Below are 25,394 nucleotides of genomic sequence, written 5' to 3' on the forward strand. Positions count from 1 at the left end.
TGAAAAGCTGAAAGCATTCCCTTTTAAGATCAGGAACAGGACAGGGATGCCCACTGTCTCCACTTTTATTTCACATAGTTTGGGAAGTCCTAGCCACAACAATCAGAAAAGGAAAACAAATAAAAAGAATCTACATTGGAAAGGAAGAAGCAAGACTGTCACTGTTTGCAGATAACATGATACTATACATAGAAAATCCTAAAGATGCCACCAGAAAACTACTAGAGCTCCTCAGTGAATTCAGTAAAGTTGCAGAATACAGAATTAATGTACATAAATCTGTTGTATTTCTATACATTAACAATGAACTATCAGAAAAAAAGAAAAAGGAAACAATCCCATTTACCATAGATGAAAAAGAATAAAATACATAGAAATAAACCTACCTTTGGAGGCAAAAGACCTGTACTCTGAAGACTCTAAGACACTGATGAAAGAAACTGAAGATGACACAAACAGATGGAAAGATATACCATGCTCTTGGATTGGAAGAATCAGTATTGTTAAAATGACCATGCTACCCAAGGCAATTTATAGATTCAGTGTAATCCCTATCAAATTACCAATGGCATTTTTCACAGAACTAGAACAAAAAACCCTTAAATTTATATGGAAACACAAAAGACCTCAAATAGCCAAAACCATCTTGAGAAAGAGAAATGAAGCTAGAGGTGTCATGCTCCCTGGCTTCAGACTATACTATTAAGTACAAAGCTACTGTAATCAAAACAGTGTGGTACTGGCACAGAAACAGACATGTGGATCAGTGGAACAGGACAGAAAGCCCAGAAATAAACGCACACACTTGTGGTCAATTAATCTGTGACAAAGGAGTCAAGAATATACAATGGAGAAAAGATAGTCCCTTCAATAAGTGGTGCTGGGAAAACTGGACAGCTACATGTAAAGAATGAAATTAGAACATTCTCTAATATCATACACAAAAGTAGACTCAAAATGGATTAAGACTTAAATGTAAGACCAGATACTATAAAACTCCTAGAGGAAAACGTAGGCAGAACACACTTTGACATAAATTGCAGAAATATTTTTTTGGATTGGATTCTTAGAGTGATTGAAACAAAAGCAAAAATAAACAAATGGGTCCTAATTAAACTTAAAAGCTTTTGCACAGCAAAGGAAACCATGAACAAAATGAAAAGGCAACCTACAGAATGGGAAAAATATTTGCAAATAATGCAGCTGACAGGTAGTTAACATCCAAAATATATGAACAGCTCATAAAACTCAATATCTTAAAAAAAACAAACAACCCGATCAAAAAATGGGCAGAAGGCCTAAATAGACACTTCTCCAAAGAAGACATACAGATGGCCAAAAAGCACATGAAAAGATGTCCAGCATCGCTAATTATTAGAGAAATGCAAATCAGAATCACAGTGAGGTATCACTTCACACTAGTCATGTGTGAAGCTAGCATCAAGAAGTCTACAAATAATAAATGCTGGAGAGGATGTGGAGAAAAGGGAACCCTCCTACACTGTTGGTGGGAATGTAAATCGGTGCAGCTACTATGGAAAACAGTATGGAGGTTCCTTAAGAAACTACAAATAGAGTTATCATATAATCCAGCATTCCCACTCTTGGGCATATATCTGAAAAAGGTGAAAACTGTAATTTAAAAAGCTACATGCACGTCAGTGTTCATAGCAGCACTATTTACAATAACCAAGATATGGAAGCAACCCAAATGTCCGTTGACAGATGAATTAAGAATATGTGGTGTATATTGATATAGACATACACAATGGAATATTATTCAGCCATAAAAATGAATGAATGCCATTTGCAGCAACATGTATGGACCTACAGATTATCATACTCAGTGAAGTAAGAGAGAAAGACAAATATATGATATCACTCATGTGGAATCTAAAATATGACACAAATTAACTTACTTACAAAACAGAAATAGACTCACAGACATAGAAAACAAATTTATGGTTACCAAAGGGGAAAAGGGGGAAGGGATAAATTAGGAGTTTGGGATTAACAAATATGCTACTATGTATGTAATAGATAAACAGCAAGGACCTACGGTATAGCGCAGAGGACTATATTCAATATCTTATAATGACCTATAAGGAAAAGAATCTGAAAAGTATATATATATGTGTGTGTATGTATATATATATACATACACACACACACATACATATATATATAAAACTCAGTATACATATATAACTGAATCACTTTGCTGATCAGATACATATATAACTGAATCACAAAGCCACAACTACTGAGCCCATGTGCCACAACTACTGAGCCCATGTGCCACAACTACTGAGCCCATGTACCACAATTACTGAAGCTCGCACACCTAAAACCCATGCTCTGCAAGAAGAGAAGCCACAGCAATGGGAAGCCCTTGCACTGCAACAAAGAGTAGCCCCTGCTCTCTGCAACTAGAGAAAGCCCGCAGGCAGCAACAAAGACCCAACACAGCCAATTAATTACTTACTCTTTAAGAAAAGAGGGAATAAGAAATGAAGGCAGGTTAAGTTAAACGATTAGTGTTTTTAAAAGCTGCATCTAGACCAACAAAAATAAAAGTTGTCATTTGATATGAAGCTGGATTATTAAATGAGGCAGTATACCTTTATGTGTGGAGAAAATGTTACATGAAACCTGACTAGAATATGCATACGGTTGGAGCCAAGGGAGATTCGGGTTTGAGTCCTGGCTGTTCCCCATCCTAGTGCTGTCAGTTTAAACGAGCTTCTTAACTTTCTTAGCTGTGGTTTGCCCGTGTGCACAATGGGCTCATACTGCCTTCCTCACACAGATGTTGTGAGGATTGGGGGCATCGCTGTAAAGTGCTTGGCATAGCCGAGGTCATCCATGAAGAGTGCCTGTTTTAATTGGTAAAATGATCACAGCACTTGATGTCTTTCAAAGCATTCTCATTTATGTTGTCACTGATCATCGCATCTCAGTGGAGGAGTTGGGTTAAGTGATCTGCCTAAACATGCTGGGCATTGGCGGATTCGCGGCTGAGAGCCGGGCATCCTGAACGAGTCCCTTGCTCGCTCATCCTGATTACATGGAAGACACGTGCCACCTCGCAAAGCTGTGTGTCCGCTCAGAACTCTGTGTTCAGTGAGAACACAGTGAAGATAAGATGTGGTTCTTGACTTTGGGAGCCTTATGCTGCATAGAAGGGAGGAACTGCAAGTGAATAAATTACTGTAAAAGAACATCTTGGAAAGCCTGAGAAGGTATAGAAATAGCACAGAGGAGAATGTGGTTAACCCCTGCTTTGTTGAGAATGGGATCTCTGACCAGAATTTTTAAGGGTGAGCCAGAGTTTGTCTTGCAGAGAGGTGGGCACTCCTTGTGCAAAGGCTTGTGGTGGGAGCGCTGCAGGTAACCCCACGTGGCAGAGACGTAGAGGGAGGTGATGCTGGCGGGGCAGGCAGAGGCCAGCTTGTGAGGGGCCTGAGGGGGCCCAGGTAAGGAGTTTAGACCTTATCTTAAGGAAAAGAGGGAGTCATCAAAAGGGCGGAAGCTGGGTGGGACTTGGTTAGGCTGGAGTTTTTAGAAAGATCATCTCTGTGCAATCTCAAAGAATGGAGCAGAGGCGGGGGGACAAGCAGGTAAATTGGGAGATTTTTGAAATCCACTTGAGGGATGATTAGGGTCCAAACTAGAGCAGAAAGGTGGAGAGAAGTGTTGGTTATTCACTGAATGTTGGGGTGGGGAGGTAGACGAGTTATACCACCAACCCTGGGAGCCTCCCCAAACACATTTCATAGCCTGTTGTTTTGCAAGGCCTGGTCTGTGAATCTGTGTTACCAGGGAGCTTAGTAGGAGTGCAAAACCTTAGAACCCTCTCAAGACCAACTTGAGTCAGAATCTGCATTTTAATAAGATCTCTAATTGATTCTTGTGCACTTTAAAGTTTGAGAAGCAGGCCTCTGGAAAGCACAGCTTCCATTCACCCTTTCATTGCCAGCTGGCATCTAGCATGAGCCTCCATTTCGGCAAAGGTGGATTTACTACAAAGATGCAAGATTAAAAGGCACATCACAGTATAAACACGTTCCATGGTGTCTGGCCTCAGAAGTATATGGGTATTGGAGGAGAAACAATGTTTGAAACGTACAGGCTCACCCAGGTGTCACAGAGTGAGTAGATAGACGGCAGGAAGAAGCAAAGAGGGCAGTTCTCTGAGTTCCAGACCACGCTGGTTCACTCCAAAACTCCAAACTTACAGTATGTTTTCATTTGTAACAGTCTATAGGTGAGACTAGTGTTTATTGTTCAGCACCTAAGAGTGAGCATATCTTCAACAAAGGCTTACTTGTTTAAGGGGATTTTTAAAAAATCAACAGGAAAATGACTTCACCACCTGGCTGTTGAAAAAGTTACCTCAAAATCTCTGCTCATATAGCCACGGCAGAACAGAACAAGCGTTTTTAGAGCCTGCTACAGGCTCTGACTAGTGTCTAGCTCTGAGTTCTGAAAACACCATTTTATGATCAAATGGTCAGACCTAAGTGCCTATTTACCCCACCACCCCACCAAGAAAGGGTATTGTCAAGCTTTTGAGTATTTGCAGTTTCATCAGTGAGAAATGGAATCTCAGTGTATTTGTATTTTGCATTTTTCTAATTATGAGTGAACTTGAACATCATATTTATAGGCTACCTTTTAATATCTCTATCTGTGAATTACTTGTTTGAATATCTTTTGTCAATTTTCTCTATAAGATTTTTGGATGTCTAAGAGGTTCTTCATGTAAGATTTTTTGCCCCTTTATCTGTGACATATGTTGCACTATTTTCTGCCAGTGTATCATTTATCTTTTGACTTTGCTTATGGTGTTTGTTTGCTCTTGCCATGAAAAAATTATATATGGTTATGTAGTCACATTTATCAATATGGTGGATTACATTAATTGATTTTCAGACGCTTAACCAGCCTTGCATTTCTGGGATAAACCTTAGTTGGCCATGATGATTGGTTATTTTTGTGTGTTCTGAGATTCAATTTGCTAGTAATTTGTTGAGAAGTTTCATATCTGTATTCATGAGGGATATTGACCTGGAGTTTTCTTTTTCTGTAATGTCTTTGTCTGATTTTGGTGTCAAGTAATGCTGACCTCATAAAATGAATTAGAACATGTTCTCTGTTCTGTGTATCCTCCAAGAGGTGTACAGTTGGCATTACTCTTGCTAAATATTTGGTAGAATTTGCCAGTGAAGGCATCTTAGCCTGGAAGGTTTTAAATTGCAAATTTAATTTCTATAATAGATATAAACTATTCAAGTTATCTGTTTCTTCTTGATTAAATTTTGGTAGTTTGTGTCTTTTAAGGAGTTTCTCTGTTTCACTTAAATTGTCAAATTTAGGGCCAATAGCTGTCATACTATTCTCTTATCATCCTTTTAATGTCTATAATATCTGTACTGATGTTCCTTTCCACTTTCACTTTTACTATTTGTTATTTGTATCCTCTCTTTTATCTCCCTTGGTAATTCTAGGTATATATTTATCAACTTTGATTTTTTTCCAAAGGGAAAAAAATTGTCTATTTTTCTATTCTTAATTTCATTAATTTCTGTTATTTATTTTCTTCTTGATTTGTGTCTCATTTCCTCTTTTTTTTCTAGCTTCTTAAAGTGGAAGCTAAGTTATTGTTTTAAGACCTTTTTTTTCTTTTTAAAAATAGCTTCATTGAGATAATTCATCTACCGTACAATTTATCCACTTGAAGTGTACAACTCAGCGTATTCCCAGATATTGCAGTAGTTACCACAGTCAATTTTAGAATATTTTCATCACCTCAAAAAGAATCCCTGTATCCTTTAGCTGTCACATTCCTTTCCCCCCCTTTCCTCTGTCCTAAGTAACCACTAATCTACTTTCTGTCTCTATAAATTTGCCTATTCTGGACATTTCATATAAGTGGATTCATATAGTATGTAGTCTTTTGTTACTCGCTTCTTTCACTTTGCAAATATCTTCAAAGTTCTTTCCTGTGATAACGTGTTAATAATTCATTCCTTGTTTTGGTTGAATTTTCCATTGTGTCGATGTACCACTTTTTGTTTATCCGTTCATCAGCTGATGGACATTTGTGTTGTTTTCTACCTTTTGACTCTTATGAATAATGTTCCTGTAAACATTCATGTATGTTTTTGTTCTCTAAGGTATATACCTAGGAGTGGAATTGCTAGGTCATATGTCTTTCTTTAATTTTAGGAGCTGCCAGACTGTCTTCCAAAGTGCATCATTTTACATTTCCACTAATTAAGTGTGAGGGTTCTGATTTCTCTACATCTTTGTCAACACTTGTTATTATCTGACTTTTTCATTCTAGCCATCCTAGTGGGTGTGAAGTATCATCTCCCACTAGGGAATGTGACAGCTAAAGGATACAGGGTTTGATTTGCATTTCCCTGATAGCTAATACTGTATAACATCTTTTCATGGTATTGGCCATTTGTATATCTCTCTTGGAGAAATGTCTATTCAGATTCACATTTTTGTGGTTGGGTCATTTGTCTTCATTTTTGAGTTGCAAGAATTCTTAATATATCCTAGATACAAGTCTCTTATCAGGTATATGTCTTGAATATTTTTTCCCATTCTGTGTGTGGCCTTTCTTCCTCTTGAAGTGTCCTTTGAAGTACAAAAGTTTTAAACTTTGATTAAATTTCAAGAGTAATTTATCTGTTTTGTCTTTTGTTTTTTTGTGTTTTTTTCTAATGTTTTGTCTTTTGTTACTCATGTTTTTGGTGTCATATCTAAGAATCCATTGCCAAATCCAAGATCAAAAAAGATCTACCCCTGTGTTCTCTTATGAGAATCCCATGGTTTTAGCTCTTACACTTAAGGCTTTGATCCATTACGAGTTAATTTTTGTATGAGGTAAGGCACAGTTTCATTCTTTCGCATGTGGCTGTCTGTCATTTCAGCACTATTTGTTGAAAAGGATATCCTTCCCCGTTGAGTGATCTATATATCTGTAATAATCAAGGTTCTTCAGAGTAGCAAACCAATAAGATGTGTATGTATCTGTATATCTATCTATGATATATAGAAAGAGGATGGCACGAGAGAGAGGGAGAGAGTTATTTATTTTAAGGAATTGGCTCATGCAATTTGGGAGCTGACAAGTCCAAATCTTCAGGGCAGACTAGCAGGCTTGAGACCCAAAGAAGAGTTGATGTTGCAGCTTGGGTCCAAAAGATAGTCTGGAGACAGGACTCCCTTTTCCTTGGGGGACCTCAGTCTGTGTTCTCTTAAGGGCTTCAACTAATTGGATGAGGCCCACCCACATTGTAGAGGGTCATTTTCTTTACTCAGAGTCCACTGATTTAAATATTAATCTCATCTAAAAATATCTTTACAGCATCATTCAGGTGTTTAATGAAATCTCAGGGTACCATGGCCTACCTAAGTTGACACATTCAATTAACCATCACAAGTGTAACCCTTATCAACTTGGTACCCAAACACATCTCCTTAAACCATACTTGATCTCTGAATAAAGACAATAGCAAGGTTATGCTGCCATCTAACATGGTAACCGTTACTCTGCATATAATTCTAATGTTCTGTTTCTTTCCCCAGAAGAGAATGCAAAGTCCTTAGGTGATATTCACTCTTCTCCTTGAAGCCCTGTAACTTAAATACTGTGATGCAATTAACAACACTTAAATATATAAAGTCAGAACATCTTATGTGATAAAGGAATAAGAAAGGGGGAAAAACAGATAGTTATGACATATCTGATGGTGGGTCAAAAGTTATCTGCACTCTGGTTATATTAAAACTTCTGTTGGCTGCACTGTCTTAGTGCTTTCCATTCTAGGCTACTGTCTCCCCAGTTACTACTGTGCAAGTGTGAGCGTGTTACATTAGTTCATTTGTAACTGCGGTGCGAGCAAAAATCGATGCCCCACTTGTGATTTGCACGAAAGAAGAGCAGCGTGCAGTGATTCGTTTTTTGTGGTCTGAGGGTGTGCCTGGCGCTGTTATTTATTGAAGACTTTGTTCCCAGTATGGAGAAAGTGTTTTGTCGTAAAGAAGTGTGTATGAATGGATAGAGAAGTTCAAGGAAGGTCGCACAAGTTTTAGCCATCAAGAAGGAGCCAGACAGCCGTCCACATCCACAGATGATGACAGCATTGAGCAACATGTGAAATGATTCTGTCGAATAGACGAGTGACAGTGGATTATGTGGCAAATCATTTGCAAATCAGCCATGGCTCTGCCTATGAAATAATCCACGACAGACTTAGATTTCAAAAAGTTTGTGCTGAAGCCTAAACTTGAGATTAAATGCAGAGGATTCCTATCCAAGGGCATTGTGATCTTGCATGACAATGCACATCCACACACTTTTACCCACACTGTCGACACTCTGCAAAAACTTCACTTTGAGGAGTTAAAGCATCTTCCCCATAGTCCTGATCTTGCTCCATTGGACTTTCACCTGTTTGGTCCCCTGAAAGCAGCCCTATGAGGACGAAGATTCACTTCTGATGAAGAAGTGAAGACAGCGGTGCATTCGTGGCTCACAGCTCAGCCCAAAACATTTTTAAATGAGGGAATAGGAAAGCTTGTTGACAGATGGACAAAGTGTATTGAAAAGCAAGGAGATTATGTCAAAAAATGATGTATTTGTCTTTTCTAAAAGTTAATTAAGTTCTACGGCCAGAGTGCGGATAATTTTTGACTCGCCCTCGTATATATACGCACAAACATACACATACGCATGGACACACGCGTGAGGAAGACGTAAATACCCATGATCATTACTGTCCTCATTTTTGTAACTGGTCACTTAGAGCTAGTATTTATAACGGTCTTCTTCCTCTACCCATTGCACGTACCCTGTGCCCTCAGCAAGTACCTCAGGTGGCCATGGCTCTTTACCTTCATTAGTTGGGTGAGGTGGCTCAAACCTTCATTCCTGAAGGATCCGGGCCATTAGAAGTCCTGCCCAAATGGTGTGGTAGTAGTTTTCCATCGACTTTAATCACAGGGCATGGTAATACTAAGAGATGCCCTAAAGGTTCTCCTTTTTTCCAGACACACTCTTCCTTATGTCCATTGTGGGGGAGGAGTCCCATTTCTCCTAGGTAATAAGGACCAATCACCCCAGCCAGCACAGAACTCCCTTCTGTGCCTGTTGATTCAGAGGCATGAGGAGCCCAAAGTGGCCAAGTGGCAGTCTTAACTCACAGTTTAATGGAATTGTCCTTCCTTCGGAACTAAGGCCTCTAGGCTATCAGAGCATAAGGTTTTAGGCACGAGAAGCAAAACTTTGCTGGTGGGCCAGTAGGGGTAGTAGTGGTACCATGCCCATTTCCAGCCCTTGATTGCTGGAGTCTTGAATCCTGCCTGTTGGAGAAACAGCAGGCATTCAGATTCAGAGCGTATATAGCTTGCTAGAGAACCTCGCCCCATCCCTACTGCTGGTACTGCTACCTAGCTGATGCTATAACTGAGTCTTCCAAAGGACATTCCAACGTCCTCTGTCAAGCCAGATGCTTCAGGATGATAGGGAACATGGTCAGACCACTGAACCCCATGATCATGAGCCCATTCACGTACTTCATTTGCTGTGAAGTGAGTTCCTCCATCAGAAGCAATACTGCGGAAAGTACCATGGTGGTTGGTAAGGCATTCTATAAATCCACAGATGGCAGTTCTGGCAGAAGCATTATGTGCAGGAAGGCAAATCTGTATGCAGAGTAAATGTTCATTCCGGCAAGAACAAAACATTGCCCCTTCCATGGTGGAAGCTGTCCAGTGTAATAAACCCACTGCCAGATGGGGAGTTGGCTGATCATCCCGGGGAGTGGTGCCGGAGCGGGGACTCCGCGTTGCTGTCTGGTGCTGGCAGGCTGGACGCTCAGCAGTGGCTGTAGCCAGGTTGAGCTTGGTGAGTAGCAGAAGTCCATGTTGCTGAGTCCGTGCCTGACCTCCATTCCTGCCACCATAGCCACTTTGCTCCTGGGCTCACTGAGTGATGACAGGGGAGACTGGGGAAAGAGGCTGACTGGTATCCACAGAGTGGGTCATCCTATTCCCTTGATTAAAATCTCCCTCTGCTGAGGTCACTCTCTGGTGAGCGTTCACGGGGGAAACAAATATCTTTGTGGCTTTTGCCCGTTCATAGAGGTCTGCCCACATACCTCTTCCCGGACTTCCTTTGTTACCAGTGTTCCAGTCACGTTCCTTCCGAGTCCCTGCCCATCCAGCCACACCATTGGTTACAGCTCGTGAAGTGGTATATGATCTCACACCCGGCCATTTCTCCTTCCAAGCAAAATGGACAGCTCCAAGGTCTGTCCACTGTGGGGATTGCCCTTCAGGTGCTGTCCCTTGGCCCCTGCACCCCAGGTCCAGTTACTCCTGTTGCACTTCGGTCGCCCAGCTTAGTGGAAGCAGCTCCCACCGAAATTTCTGACCTACAGAAAAGAGTGGCTGGGACTCAGCTCACGGATCCCTCGGGTGTAGTGACAGGTGCATCGTATCCACCCAGGGTGAGTGAGCAGATCTCAAATGACAAACGTCCCTGACATTCCAGTCTCCCTAAGCCTTTGGATCCTGTCCTCTGTAGTATCCCAAGGCAGGTCTGGCATTTCCGCTTCGCTTACTGTAGCCGCCTTTTGGTTGGGGTTTCAGCCAGCCAAACTGTTAGAACCCTGTTTAACCCCTTAAGGTATCACATCACATACAGAGTCTCTGCCCCGTGGGCCCCCATAAGTAAATTCAGCTCCATCCACCATCTGTTCCTTCCACCATTATCCCATACTCTAATAGCCATCCCCACACATATCCCCCAGATTTCTGTATTAATTGGAAATTTTATGTGGTCCTCTTTGGAATCGTGCACGTCTTACAGGTCACACTTTTCACCTCACCTTTAGGGGCCTGAAGGAACTTGAGTCTGGTTATCAGTGTAGAAGTAAAGGGGAGGTGGGGTGGGAGTCCTGAGGTGAAGCTGCAGTGTCTTACAAGGCAGCTGCCTCCAGGGAGACCATTACCGTTTTCGCAGGCAAAGCAGAGTTAATCTGCTTAGATAGGCTGGCAAAGAAGACTCTCCTCCCAGCTTCATCAGGATCTTTGCATATATCCCCACCCCAACGGTCCTTGAAAATAATGAACAGTCTATAATAGGAATAGAAAAGAGTTTTATTTGAGCCAAACAGAGAACTATAGCCTGAAAGCCTCTCAGATAACTCCGAGGAACTGCTCCAGAGAGGCACGGTTTTCAGCCCAGTTTTATGTCTTGTTAGAACAAAGAATATCAAAGTCAGGGATACATTCCTTTGTTTCAGAGAAAAGCAGATCGGCATGTGCACAGTGAGTCACTATGGCCTTGGCACTTGGGAAGGGAGTCTTATCCTGGAAGGAGGACCAGCAGGGGCATCCCGGGAAGGGAGGCATTTAATCTTTATTTTTAACATGGACATTCTTTACCTCTGGTCAGTGCACCCTTTTCTTTAACAATTAAAGCAGATGTACAACGTATGCTTGATAGGCCACAAATGGGCTGTTTTGGTCAGCATAAAATTCAAGTTAACTCCTGTATAAGCCAGAATGACTTCCTCATAACTCAATATGTGAAAATATCTTTTATCACAACTTTCAGGATCACATTCCTTCCCAATTATATTAGTCTGCTCAGGCTGATATAACAAAATACCACGGACTGGGTGGCTTAAATAGCAGAAATGTATTTTCTCACAGTTCTGCAGACTAGAAGTCCAAGATCAAGAGGCCAGCAAATTTGATTTCTGGTGAGGGCTGTCTTCCTGGCTTATGGGTGGCCACCTTCTGCCGTGGCCTCACATGGCCTTTCCTCTGCACAAGTGCAAAGAGAGCTTCAGTGTTTCTTCTTATAAAGACATCAATCCTATCAGATTAGGGTCCTCCCCTAATGACCTCATTTAAGCTTAATTACCTCCCTAGCTCCAAATACAGTCACATTGGGGGTTAGGGCTTTAACATGTGGATTTTGAGGGGACACAGTCTAGTCCACAACACTAATCAATGCTCGAGCTTTAACAGTATATACCCTGTGAGGTTCAGAATTCAATCGACAGATGACTGGATGAAGAAGATACAGCACATATATATATAATGGAATATTACTCAGCCATAAAAAGGAATGAAATTGAGTTATTTGTAGTGAGGTGGATGGACCTAGAGTCTGTTGTACAGAGTGAAGTAAGCCAGAAAGAGAAAAACAAATACCGTACGCTAATGCATATATATGGAATCTAGAAAAATGGTACTGATGAACCTAGCGGCAGGGCAGGAATAGAGATGCAGACGTAGAGAACGAACTTGAGGACACTGGGGGGAAGTGGGGAGAGGGGAAGGTGGGATGTAGTGAGAGAGTAGCATTGACCTACACACACTACCAAATGTAAAATAGCTAGTGAGAAGCTGCTACAGAGCACAGGGAGATCAGCTCAGTGCTGTGTGAAGACCTAAAGGGGTGGGATAGGGAGGGTGGGAGGGAGGCTCAAGAGGGAGGGGATGTGGGGATATATGTATACGTATAGCTGATTCACTTTGTTAAACAGCAGAAACTAACACAATACTGTAAAGCAATTATACTCCAATAAAGATGAAACAAAAATTCAATCTGCATTGTGATTAAGCCACTCACAGCGTGAGGCCCTGGGTTTTGTTTTCTGCAGTGCTGCTTTACAGCTGTAGGAGATAAGGATCTCTTTCAGGTAGACGTAGAAGTATCTGAGTCATTCATGCGGGGTTTGAACTGGAAATTTGAATCCCCGAGCTCATCCTTTCTTCCCCAACTTTGTCTAGTGAGATTAGGAACAACCAGTCAATCTCATTATACTTGTTAGTTTGACAAAAATATTCCAAGGTATCATGTATACATGATTGCCCAGAACCTTGCCTCTTACAAATATTTGATTAGAAGAGTCCACTGGTGATATTTTGTGTATCTCCATGCCACATCACACCACGGACTATCTGTGCTTTCTTTACTTCTGGAAATAGAGTCATTAGTGCCTTTAAGTCTAATCAGATTAGAGAACCAATTCCAGAAATCTCAGAACAAGTTAAAAAATTTATCCGGTTCTGTTCTCTAGAATGACTCTCGGTACCAACACATATTAGTTTGCTAGGTCTACCATAATGAAATACCACAAATTGCGTGGCTTAAACACCAGAAATTTATTTTCTCACTGTCCTGGAGACTAAGTGCAAGATCATGGTGTCAGCAGGTTTGGTCTCTTCTGAGGCCTCTCTCCTGGCTGAAAGAAAGTTGTCTTCTCTCTGTGTGTGTCTGTGTCCTAGTTTCCTTTTCTTAGGAGGACACCAGTCACGTTGGATTTTGACTCCCCCTAAAACCTTATTTTAATTTAGTTACCTTTTGAAAAAGCCAGACAGCCACAACCTGAGATACTGGGGGTTAAGACTCTGACATACAGGTTTTGGGAGAACATAGTCCAGCCAATAACAGTATCCTTGTTGAAAGTCAGTTGACCATAGAGATGTGGTTTTATTCCTGAACTCTCAATTCTGTTTCATTGATCTGTATTTCTGTATATTAGTACCTCACTCTCTTATTGTTGCTTCCTAGTAAGTTTTGAAATTTGGAAGTCTGTGTCCTCCTACTTTTTCTTTTTGAAAATTGTTTTAGCTATTTTGGGTCCCATGCTATTCCATATACATTTTACAAGCAGCTTTTCAGTTTCTACAAAAAAGTCAGATAGGAGTTTGGATAGGGATTGCATTCAATCTGTAGATCGGTTTGAAGAGTATTGCTATCTTAACAGTATTGTCTTCCAATCCAAACGTGTAGGGGGTTTCTCCATTTATTTAGATCTTTCTTTCTACAGTGTTTTGTAGTTTTCAGGTTATAAACTCTACTTTTCTTTTGTTAAATTTGTTCCTAATTTCACATGCTATTGTAAATGGAATTGTTACCTTTGTTTCTTTTTTTATTGTTCATTGCAAATGCATAGAAATACAGTTGATTTTTGTTTATTGATTTTGTACCCTGAAACTTTGCTGAACCCATTTACTAGTTCTAATAGTTTTATAGTGGATTCCTTAGTATTTTCTATATGTAATATTGTGTCATCTACAAATAGTTTTATTTTTTCCTTACCAATCTGGCTGCCTTTTATTTTCTTGCCTAACAGCCCTGACTAGCACCTCCAGTACAATGTTGAATAGAGTAACAAAAGCAGATATCCATGCCTTGTTTCTGATCTTGGATGGAAAACGTTTTCATCAATAAGTGTATGTTAGCTGTAGGTTTTTTGTAGATGTCCTTTATCAGCTTGAGGAAGTTCCCTATCCCCAGAGTGTTGACTGTTTTTATTATGAAAGAGGGTTGACTTTTGTCAAATGCCTTTTTTCTGCATCTGTGAAGGTGATCTTATAGCTTTTGTATTTTATTATTTTGATATGGTGTATTACATTGATTTTTCAGATGTTAAACAACCATGCATTCCTGGGATAAATCCCATTTAGTCATGGTATCTAATTCTTTTTACTTGCTGCTAGGTTCATTTCTTAGTATTTTGTTGAAAATTGTTATGACCATATGTGTAAGATACTGCTTTGTAGTTTTCTGGTGATGTCTTTTTCTGAATGTGGTATCAGGGAATACCGACCTCACAGAATGAGTTGGGAAGTGATCCCTCCTCTTGCTTTTTGGAAGAATTTGTGAAAAATTGGAGAATTCAGTTTTGAAGCCATTTGGGCCATATGGATTTTCTTTATGGGTAGTTTTTTGATATCTGATCCAGCCTCTTCGTGTATTATATAGATCTGTTCAAATTGTCTAGTTCTTTTTTATTACTGATATAATTGACATATGACATTATATTAGTTTCAGGTGTACAACATAATTATTCAATACTTGTATATATTGCAAAATGATCACCACAATAACTCTAGTGAACATTCATTATCTCAGTTACAGTTTTTTTTCTTGTAACGAGAACTTTGGAAGTTGCTAAGAGAGTAGATCTTAAAATATAATCCAGTATTGTTAACTGTAGTCGTCCTGCTGTACATTACATTCTCATGACATTTATTTTATAACTGGAAGTTTGTACCTTTTGACCCCCTTCAACCATTTGCCCATCCTCCATCCCTCACCTCTGACAGTCACCAATCTGTTCTCTGTGTCTATGAGTTTGATTTGTTTTTATAAAATCCCACATATAAGTGATATCATTACAGTATTTGTCTGACTTTGTCTGACTTATTTCAGTTAGCATAATGCCTTCAAGGTCCATCCATGTTGTTGCAAATGGCAAGATTTCCTTCTTTTTTATGGCTGAATAATAATATCCATTGTATGTATGTGCCACATTTTCTTTATCCATTCATCCATTGATGGACACTTAGGTTGCTTCCATGTCTTGGCTATTGTAAATAATGCTGCAGTGAATATGGGGGGAGGTGCATATATCCTTTCAAGTTAGTGTTTGTTTCTTTTGGATAAATACCCAGAAGTGGAATTGCTGGATCATATGGTAGTTCTGTTTTTAATTTTTTGAGGAATGTTCATACAGTTTTCCATAGTGGCTGTACCAGTTTACATTCCCACCAACCGTGCAAAAGGGTTTCCTTTTCTCTGCATCCTCACCAGCACTAGTTATCCCTTATGCTTTTGGTCGTAGCCATTCTAACAGGTGTGAGGTGATACTCCCATTGTGGTTGTGATTTGCATTTCCCTGATGATTAGTGATGTTGACCACCTTTTCACCTGCCTGTTGCAATCTGCATATCTTCTTTGGAAAGGTGTCTATTCAGGTCTTCTGCCCATTTTTCAATTGGATTGTTTCTTTTTTGCTTTTGAGTTGAATGACATCTTAATATATTTTGGATTAACCCTTTATCAGATGCATGATTTGGACATATTTTCTCCCATTTTGTTTTATTCCTTCTTCATTTTATTGATGGTTTCCTTTGCTGTGTGGCAGCTTTTTAGTTTGATATAGTCCCACCTGTTTATTTTTGCTTTTGTTGACTAATCCAAAAAATCTTTCACCAGGACAGATGTCAAGGAGCTTAACATCTGTTTTCTTCTAGGAGTTCTGTGGTTTCAGATGTTATATTTAATTCTTTAATCTATTTTGAGTTCATTTTTGTGTATGGTGTAAGATAGTGGTCTAGTTTCATTCTTTTGCTGGTAGCTGTCCAGTTTTCCCAACACCTTTTATTGAAGAGACTGTTCTTTCCCTATTCATTATATATTGACTCCTTTGTCTTAAGTTAATTGACTGTATCTGTGTGGATTTATTTCTGGCCTCTGTGTTCTGTGCTGTTTATCTGTGTGTCTGTTTTTATGCTGATACCGTATTGTTTTGATCACTATAGCTTTGTAATATAGTTTGAAATCAGGAAGTGTGATGCCTTTAGCTTTGTTCTTCTTTCTCAAGATTGCTTTGGCTATTCAGGGTCTTTGTGTTTCCATACAAATTTTAGGATTGTTTTTTCTATTTGTGAGAAGTGCCATTGGAATTTTGGTAGGGATTACAATAAATCTGTAGATTGCTTTAGGTAGTATGGACATTTTAACAATATTATTTATTCCAGTCTATGAACATGGAATATCTTTCCATCCATTTGTGTCTTCAGTTTCTTTCATCAGTGTCTTAAAGTTTTCAGTATAAGGTCTTTCACCTCCTTGGTTAAATTTATTCCTAGATATTTTATTATTTTTGATGCAAGTGTAAATGGAATTGTTTTTTAAATTTCTCTGATAATTTATTTGTATTTAGAAACCCCATCAATTTCTGTATATTGATTTTTTAGCTGCAACTTAATTCAATTATTAGTTCTACTTATTTTTTGATGGAATCTTTAGTTTTCTCTATATAATGTCATCTGCCAATAGTGACAGTTTATTCTTTTAAAAACAATAGACATATTTTATTATTTATTTATGTATTTATTTATTTATTGGCTGCATTGGGTCTTCGTTGCTGTGTGTGGGCTTTCTCTAGTTGCGGCGAGCAGGGGCTACTCTTTGTTGTGGTGCATGGGCTTCTCATTGTGGTGGCTTCTCTTGTTGTGGAGCACAGATTCTAGGTGCATGGGCTTCAGTAGTTGCAGCACATGGGCTCAGTGGTTGTGACTTGTGGGCTCTAGAGCGCAGGCTCAGTAGTTGTGGTGCATGGGCTTAGTTGCGCCATGGCATATGAGATCTTTCTGAACCAGGGATCGAACCCATGTCCCCTGCATTGGCAGGCAGATTCTTAACCACTGTACCACCAGGGACGTCCCAATAGTGACAGTTTTAATTTATTTTTTTTAATCTTTATTTATTGGCTGCACATGGGCTTTCTCCAGTTGCGGTAAGTGGGGGCTACTCTTCATTGTGGTGTGCAGGCTCCTCATTGAAGTGGCTTGTCTTGTTGCCAAGCACGGGCTCCAGGTGTGCAGGCTTCAGTAGTTGAGGCACACAGGCTCAACAGTTGTGGCTCACGGGCTCTAGAGTGCAGGCTCGGTAGTTGTGGTGAATGGGCTTAGTTACTCCACAGTACGTGGAATCTTCCTGGAGCAGGAATTGAACCCATGTCCCCTGCATTGGCAGGCGGATTCTTAACCACTACACCATCTAGGAAGTCCCTTAATTTACCTTCTGATTTGGATGCCTTTTATTTCTTTTTCTTGCCTAATTGTTCTGGCTAGGACTTCCAATACTATGTTGAATAAAAATGGTTAGAGAGGGCATCCTTGACTTGTTCCTGATCTTAGATGTTGAACCATCCTTGCACCTCTGGAATAAATCTCATTTGACCAGGGATATGATCCTTTTAATGTATTGTTGAATTTGGTTTGCTAATTTTTTGTTGAGGATTTTCGCCTCTTTGTTTATCAGGGATATGGCCTGTAATTTTTTCTTGTGGTATCCATGTCTGGTTTTCATGTCAGGGTAATGCTAGCCTCTTAAAATGAATTTGGAAGTGTTCCCTCCTGTTGTAAACTTTGAACAAGTTTGAGAAGGAATAATATTAATTTTTTCATAAATGTTTGGTAGAATTCAGTAGTGAACCCATTTGGTCCTGGACTTTTGATTACCTATTCAACCTCCTTACTAATAATTGGTCTGTTCAAATTTTTGTCTATTTCTTCTTGAGTTATTTTATGTCTTCCTAGGAATTTGTTTCATCTAATTTATTGGCATAGTTATTCTAGTATTCCTTTATAATCCTTTTCATTTCTGTAACAGTGTCCCAACTAAGTATCTTGCATTTCTGATTTTAGTTAATTTGAATCTTCTATTTTTCTTGGTCAGGCTACTGTTTCCATGAACAACCAAGGGTGTTTTTTTTCCTCCACTCAAGTCAGCCACTTGCGGTAGTGAAACTGCTTGTTTTCACAGCTGTCCTGCATTGGTAGAACTAAGTAGCTGGTTGAGCTGAGGGAGTAGTGAGAGGTGGGCCTGGGAGTAACCCCAGGCCAAAATGCCAGACTCTCACTGTTTAAAATCAAGATTCTTGAATGAACTCTTCTCAATTTGTTATACGCCTGTGGCTAATTTCCAGAGTCCTGAAATGGTCAGTTTTGACAATTTTACCCAGTTTTGAAATTACTTTTTGTGGGGCAGATTTGCCAGGCTTGTCCTGTTGCTGGTCCTGAGTGTATATTTTTAACCGATATGTTGGCTATTGACCCCCCACCCCACTGTACAGACTGAATTGACTGCAGGATAGTTTTAAGTTTTAAAGACAAAATCATCATAGCCATCTCCTTTCAGATTTGGGCTATATTAATATATTAATTTAAATAGCTACCATCTATTGAATATATACCATTGGGATAGTTGCTTTATACACACACACACACATTCATTCTACAGTCCTCACTCTTGTCTTGTAATGTTACTTCCATTACAGATGGGAAAACAAAGGCTTAAGGAACTTGGCTAAGGTCTCAGTAGCAGAGTAAGAATTCCAACTCAGGCCATTCTGACTATGCTGTTGCCATTACAACTTGTCTCTGCAACTTTTCACCATTTTTTTCTCCCAGAAAATTTGTTCTTGGTATCAATTTGATTTAATCAACATGTGTGGAACACATATTGTGAGTTTCTTGAGTAATCATTCAACCTCTTGTTCATTCTATCCACAACCCTCCCCCACCCCATTCTAGTCTTCCAGTGTGGGTCCATGAAGCGCTTGAATTGGGAGGGCTTTGGGCAAAAGATTTTCACTAATAACAATTCAAGTCACATTCAGACTCTTTTTGAAAGCTGCTTAGGAGTTCTAAAAGCCAACTGTTTCTGGGCTCTTTGTTTTGATGGGACACCTATGAGCCAAACAGAACCATCTAGAAGGATATTAATAAAACATCATTATTTCCTCATCTTCCAGAATAGTACTTTAGGAGTAAGGACGAGAAAACCTGAAGTAGCAATTTCTTTGTGAATTACAGTAGCATTAAAGTAAAATTAGTTGATCTGCTTATTTTCTGCAAGACAGCAGAAATACATTCCTGTTTTAAAGTACTACAATTTGAGGGATCACAGTCTTCAGGATCTTTACCTAAAACGTTCTTGCAGACATGAAGAAAATGCATCCCTTTTATCATTCTTGTGAAGTGACCACTGATTCTACACAGAAGAATCTATCTACCCAGCCTATCTACCTAATACCCTAATCATCTAAATCTGGGCCTGCCTTCTAGGAACTCACACCCCAGGAAACAGCCCAAGATATAGAAGTTTAAGAGCATGAGATCTAATAATATACATATCAGACCAACAGATGAGTGGTTTGTGAAATCTGTATCTTATGGCTAAGTCAAGCAATAAAAGAACTATGACCAACAGACCAGTAAGAGAGTTACAGAGTTTAGAGGTGGTGGAGCCCAAGATGAACAGTTCAGGAAAGCTTAAGTAGAATTTTAGTAGTTGTTGAAATGACTCAAGATAGGCTAATTGTATGAACCTAAAATACCCCCTTGTGTTACCAACCTAAGGCTCAAAGGTACAAAGGACAGGTCAGAGGTTTTGAGTCCTCCCTTTATATCCAGAGGGAATTTTATGGTCAAGAAGGGGTCAGACTTGACTGTTTTAAGGGCATCAGCTGAAAGACTTTTCCAGTCTGTATATTGTATACACATTACTCAGACTTTCCTTTGTTCATCCAATAAACATCTGGAGATCCATCTGTGGGCTAGGTATCATGCCAAATATTCAGGATACAAAGGTGAAAAACATGTAACCCCTTCCTTCAAGGACGGAGTCCCAAGTGTTACGGGAACACTTCTGGATGATGAATGAGTTCATCAGCAGGCAAGGCAAGCAGAGCATTCAAATGGGCACACGACAGGTTAAGGCAGTCTTTCAGGGCACAGAACAGCTGGGTCAGGGGCATATAAGTAACGTGGCTGGCTAGAATTTGGGAAGATGAGTACCCAAGATGGGACCCTGGTGAATCCCAGCATTTAAGAGGTAAAGTAGGGAGCTATCACACAGTAGAAAGGTCAGTAATGTTAAAGCACATGATGTTAGAGAAGCCAAGAGAATACGGTTTCAAGAAGACAATGGATAGTATAGCAAACGCCACCTAAGTGTCAAGTAATGTAAAGGGTCCACTGAATTTGCAGGTAGGATGCGACTTACACCATGGTGAGAATATGAAGAAATTAAGCCCATTTAGCATCATATCGAAGAAATCACTATGCCCTTTGAGTCCAGGGAAGAACTTACCTAGGAGAGCAAAAAGGTCAAGGAAAGTTGTGTCTCCAACCAGAGTTATTTTAAGGACCACGACATCTGACTCCAGCAGTTAGGACATTTATCTATTTGAAGAGAGCCTCTCTACAGTTTCAAAAGAGCGAAGATGAAGTACTAAGGCCAAAGAGAAAAATCAAACAGATTTAGCATAGAAACCACAGCCTACTGATGACTGCCCCATTTCCTCATGTGTCAGGGTCCCACTATCATGGTAAACAATAATCCATCTCACTAAAAGGTGTTTATAATTCTCTTGCTCAAAATGGATGTTATGGCAGAATAAGTTATTATAACCTTGTATATGAGAATTTGAAAGGTCCTAAATCTTCCCCCTAAGGGACTTTGACAATTCTGTTTAAACAGTTATTCATGGTAAATACTAGAAATAGGTTGATAACTTAAAAGTTATCCACTTAAATCTTCCAGTGTAAACTCCCTGCTATTCTAATCTTGCAAGCTTTACAAAGGCCACTGCTTAAGGTAAGAATAAAAACAAAGGAATGTCCCACCCCTGCTGCACGCCTCCCCTTCGCTTCCAAATTCACAAAATTGACTTGCACATTGGTGCTCCACCAGAGAAGATGGCACACAGGAGCTGAGTACAATCAGGCAGAGAAAAGCCATTAGGCTTCCTTCTATCAAAAAAATGCCAGGGTAGCATTTCTGGGCAAGACGGGATGTCAAGGTGTTTTCTGTAGCAATTATAGATCTTTCTTTCTCAGATATTGCTAGGTAATCCCTCTAAGAAGTGTAATTTTTCATTTTAAAATGACCAAAAGGTATCCATCATTATACTCACATCAGTTATCAAGACAGTATTTATATCGAAAAGAATGGACTTTTGAGTCAGATGGAACTCTTGTCAATTCAGGTGTTGTGTTTCTAGCAATTTATTGCTAATAGTCTTCCTCCATGAAACAAGCAGCTGTTTAGACATTTCTCCTATTGTAGCAACTTGTGTGAAGTTTCTGCTTCAGTAACCAATCTGTCCATCCATGAAAGGGCATCTCTTAAATGTTGAAGGCCAACAGTTAATATCTACTTTTTTTTTTTAATATACTGGACCACAATTCATGAAAACAAGGGATGGTTCTTCCCACTACCCAAGAACCCACAGAATACCAAATGAGTGTTCCATGAATCCATCAGAAAAGTCAGTTTAAACTGTATGTTTAAGGCACAAACATTTCACATGGGACTTTATAGGTAACAAAGGAGAACATAATATAATTAACTTAGATCCTATTAAGTTTTTGTTATCTTTATTGGCAAGTTGATTAAAATTAACTGCCAGAACTTCTGACCCAGAAGGAGCTCTATACTGTAGTGAAATATACTTAAACTCTATTATAGTAAATAATGCACCTAAAGTTTCATTAAAAAAAAAAAGTAACCAACAATAAGACTTCACGACTGTAGCAAGTTGTTGCTTTCTGGTTTTCTAGTCAACTATTCCATATAACCTTGTTTCTGGTACCACAATGTACTGAGGGCTAAGCAAAAGAGGAGCTAAGGCAGAAGCACACAGTGCTTGCTAGGTTATCCAGTTAAAGTATATGATACTTAAAATAGTATCCTTTTCCTAGATACAAATTTTTATTCACATTTGCAAATACATTCTTTAGTAAATCTAAAATCTTCACTCTAAAAAAGTGAAGATATGTGGAATTGAGATTTATTTTTGTTTCCCTGAAAGAATTTTTAGTACACCTAAGACAATAAAAAGAACCTATTTAAAAATACTGTTTTAATGAAGTGGTATCTGATGGTCCTCTGGCCAGGTATTTATTTAGGAACCACCAAAGGGAGTAGTTAAAAAAGAAAAAGAAAAAGAAAAATACAACTAATACAATTTCTCTTACTCTTCACTTTTCTTTTTATTATTCAAAAGTCAAATGTTATTTTTAAATCATTCATCCTCAATTTTGATTTAATGTACCATTATTTTCCCAAGATATGAAATTTCAGAATCTCTTTGGAATACTAATTTCATGTTTCTAGGTTTAACAAAACTGTTGAAATTTTAAATTCCACTCTATTTCCCTGAATACTCAAGACAGTTGCTGATGTAAATTTTAATATAAAATATTTAGTCACAAAATAGTATTGCTTTTGTATGCACATAGTTGTAAGATTACTTTGCTTTTGTCAATAAAAACTATACCATCTTTCATAAAACTCTAAACAAATTAAGAACTGTGATGTAAAACAAAAATTACACATGGTAAAACAGGTACCAGCACAACGTTAGGTTATATTACATCAAAAATTTTTTTAATGGTCCCAAATATATATACTCAACAACTAAGCATACACTCAGAAAAAAAAATCAAAAACAAAATGAAACAAAAAAAATTATGACACAAATGACCACATCTAGAATTCCACTCAATCTTTAATCAAGTAGGGACAAATCCCCACTTAAAAAAAAATCTGCAGTTTGAAGGGCAAAGGGAACAGATTAAAAAAGAGGAAACTTTATATTCGCCCCTCCCCCAAAGAGGTTTTCCAAACCTGTTGTAACTTGACTAAAATGTTCAGAATGTACGATTTTAAAGGCAGGTCTCTTTATACAAAGAAACTGCTGGCATTCTTAACTAGTGAAGAATTGTGGCAGAAAAGCCTATTCTTCTGAGTCTCAAACATGGTCCGAGAAAGCATATTCTGATTGTAGCAACTGACCAGTCAATCCAGAGTTCCACTTACAAAACCCCCTGCCCTGTTGGCTTTTTGTTTCCATTTCCTTCCCTGAGAAAAGGGCAATGTGTGGTCCAGGCTGGAGAGCTCAAAGGCGTAAGTCTTTCCCCTAAACATATAGTATCCCCTCCTCCTGCTCCATTGAATTGGCACTTGATGAGCAGAAGTCAAGAGTGCGAGCTGATCTGTGTCAGTCATTCACAAGAGACCACTGCTTTGTTGTAGATTTTGTAGTGGGGAGGGGTAGAGAACCAGTTTTCTTGACAGGTACTGATCACAGGCAGTTGCCATTATTATGACTCAAACTTTGCTTTCTTTGACAAGGGTAGCGTGTCCTCCTTGTCTTCATCCTCCTCCTCCTCATCATCATCATCAGGGTAATCTACCAGACCCACGAGGCCTCCCTGTTCGGAAATAAGGATTATTTCAAGAAAAGGAAACACTACATTTTCAAATACATGTGTTTTAAGTCTGGGTAAAAGATACACCCCCCCCCACCCCAATATACTAACTGGTTATATCTGGGAGGTCAGACTGTATGCAGCTGAAATTCGTTACATATTTCCCAAGTTTTCCATGATAAAATTTTAAGTAGTTTATGATCCTTGCAAATCATCCAGGAGATAAACACTAATTACTGAATTTAAAATTCAAAATTTAAGTTTTAAGACTTTATGCATTAAAAAAAAATTTTAACAGAGTCTAAACGGTATCAAAACTAAAACCACAGAAAACAGACCATTAGAAATGAGGGTTGACAGACTATGCGAGGTTAGGAAAGTGATTCTGCCCTATCCCTTCCTCATTATTTCATCCAGGTTTCCTTTTAGCCCTGCTCCTTCACCAGAAACCACTGTAGCTCACTTCAGTCGTGATGTAGATCAATGAATCCCAAATGCCAGTCTGTTAACTGCTAGGCCAGGGAAACATAAGGCAGCCAAAAGAATTGGTTTTTATTCTGAGATGATGTCTTTCCTTCATTGCTGGTGGTAAATTTTTTTTTAAGCTCTTTATTGGAATATAATTGCTTCACACTCTTGTACCAGCTTATGAGGTACACCAAAGTGAATCAGCTGTATTTATACACATATCCCCATATCCCCACCCTCCCCATCCCAGCCCATCACCCACCATCGAGTTGATCTCCCTTTGTTATACAGCAACTTCCCACTAGCTATTTTACAGTTGCTAGTATATATATGTCTATGCTACTCTCTCACTTCATCCCAGCTTCCCTTTCACCCCCCCCCCCCCCCCCCCACCCCGTGTCCTCCAGTCCATTCTCTGCATCCTTATTCTTGTCCTGTCTCTGGGTTCATCAGTACCATTTTTTTTGTTTTTGTTTTTTAGATTCCGTATATATAAGTTAGCATACGATATTTGTTTTTCTCTTTCTGGCTTACTTCACTCTGTATGACAGACTCTAGGTCCATCCACCTCATTACATATAGCTCCATTTCATTCCTTTTTATAGCTGAGTAATACTCCATTGTATATATATGCCACATCTTTATCCATTCATTTGTTGATGGGCATTTAGGTTGCCTCCATGTCCTGGCTATTGTAAATAGTGCTGCAATAAACATTACCGTACATGTTTCTTTTTAGATTATGGTTTTCTCTGGGTATATATGCCCAGTAGTGGGATTACTGGATCATATGGTAGTTATACTTTTAGTTTTTTAAGGAACCTCCAAACTGTTGTCCATAGTGGCTGTACCAACTTACATTCCCACCAACAGTACAGGAGAGTTCCCTTTTCTCCACACCATCTCCAACATTTGTTGTTTCTAGATTTTTTGATGATGGCCATTCTGACCAGTGTGAGGTGATACCTCATTGTGGCTTTGACTTGCATTTCTCTAATGATTAGTGATGCTGAGCAGTGGTAAAATTTTGACTCTTCCTAAATGAAATGTTAGTGATAATAGACAGTTAATTCTTTTCTAAAAACTTT

At 39.1% G+C, this 25,394-nt stretch overlaps 1 protein-coding gene and 2 long non-coding RNA genes across 11 annotated transcripts in view; 1 reads left to right on the forward strand and 2 right to left on the reverse strand.

Annotated features, from left to right (window-relative positions):
- Positions 1-25,394, forward strand: part of LOC130852546 (uncharacterized) — a 115,122-nt gene that overhangs the window by 24,013 nt on the left and 65,715 nt on the right. The gene's annotated exons all lie outside the window — the stretch shown is intronic.
- On the reverse strand, positions 7,101-21,782 carry LOC130852545 (uncharacterized). Its single transcript, XR_009053375.1, has 4 exons — positions 21,540-21,782; positions 20,714-20,854; positions 11,034-12,824; positions 7,101-10,454 (listed from the first exon to the last, which is right to left on the reverse strand). It is a non-coding gene; the product is annotated as an uncharacterized LOC130852545 (long non-coding RNA).
- Positions 21,853-25,394, reverse strand: part of PPP4R3A (protein phosphatase 4 regulatory subunit 3A) — a 39,666-nt gene continuing 36,124 nt past the window's right edge. For 5 of the 9 annotated variants that reach the window (XM_057733640.1, XM_057733636.1, XM_057733639.1 and 2 more), the window contains one exon: positions 21,882-23,841. In XM_057733640.1, the coding sequence (XP_057589623.1) occupies positions 23,731-23,841 (111 nt within the window). In that variant the 3' untranslated portion in view covers positions 21,882-23,730. Of the gene's footprint in view, positions 23,842-25,394 lie in introns of all 9 variants that reach the window. The other 4 variants (XM_057733633.1, XM_057733635.1, XM_057733634.1 and 1 more) reach the window with 4 other exon arrangements.

This window comes from Hippopotamus amphibius, chromosome 4 (assembly GCF_030028045.1).
Source record: "Hippopotamus amphibius kiboko isolate mHipAmp2 chromosome 4, mHipAmp2.hap2, whole genome shotgun sequence".
In the NCBI taxonomy this organism is placed as follows: domain Eukaryota; kingdom Metazoa; phylum Chordata; class Mammalia; order Artiodactyla; family Hippopotamidae; genus Hippopotamus; species Hippopotamus amphibius.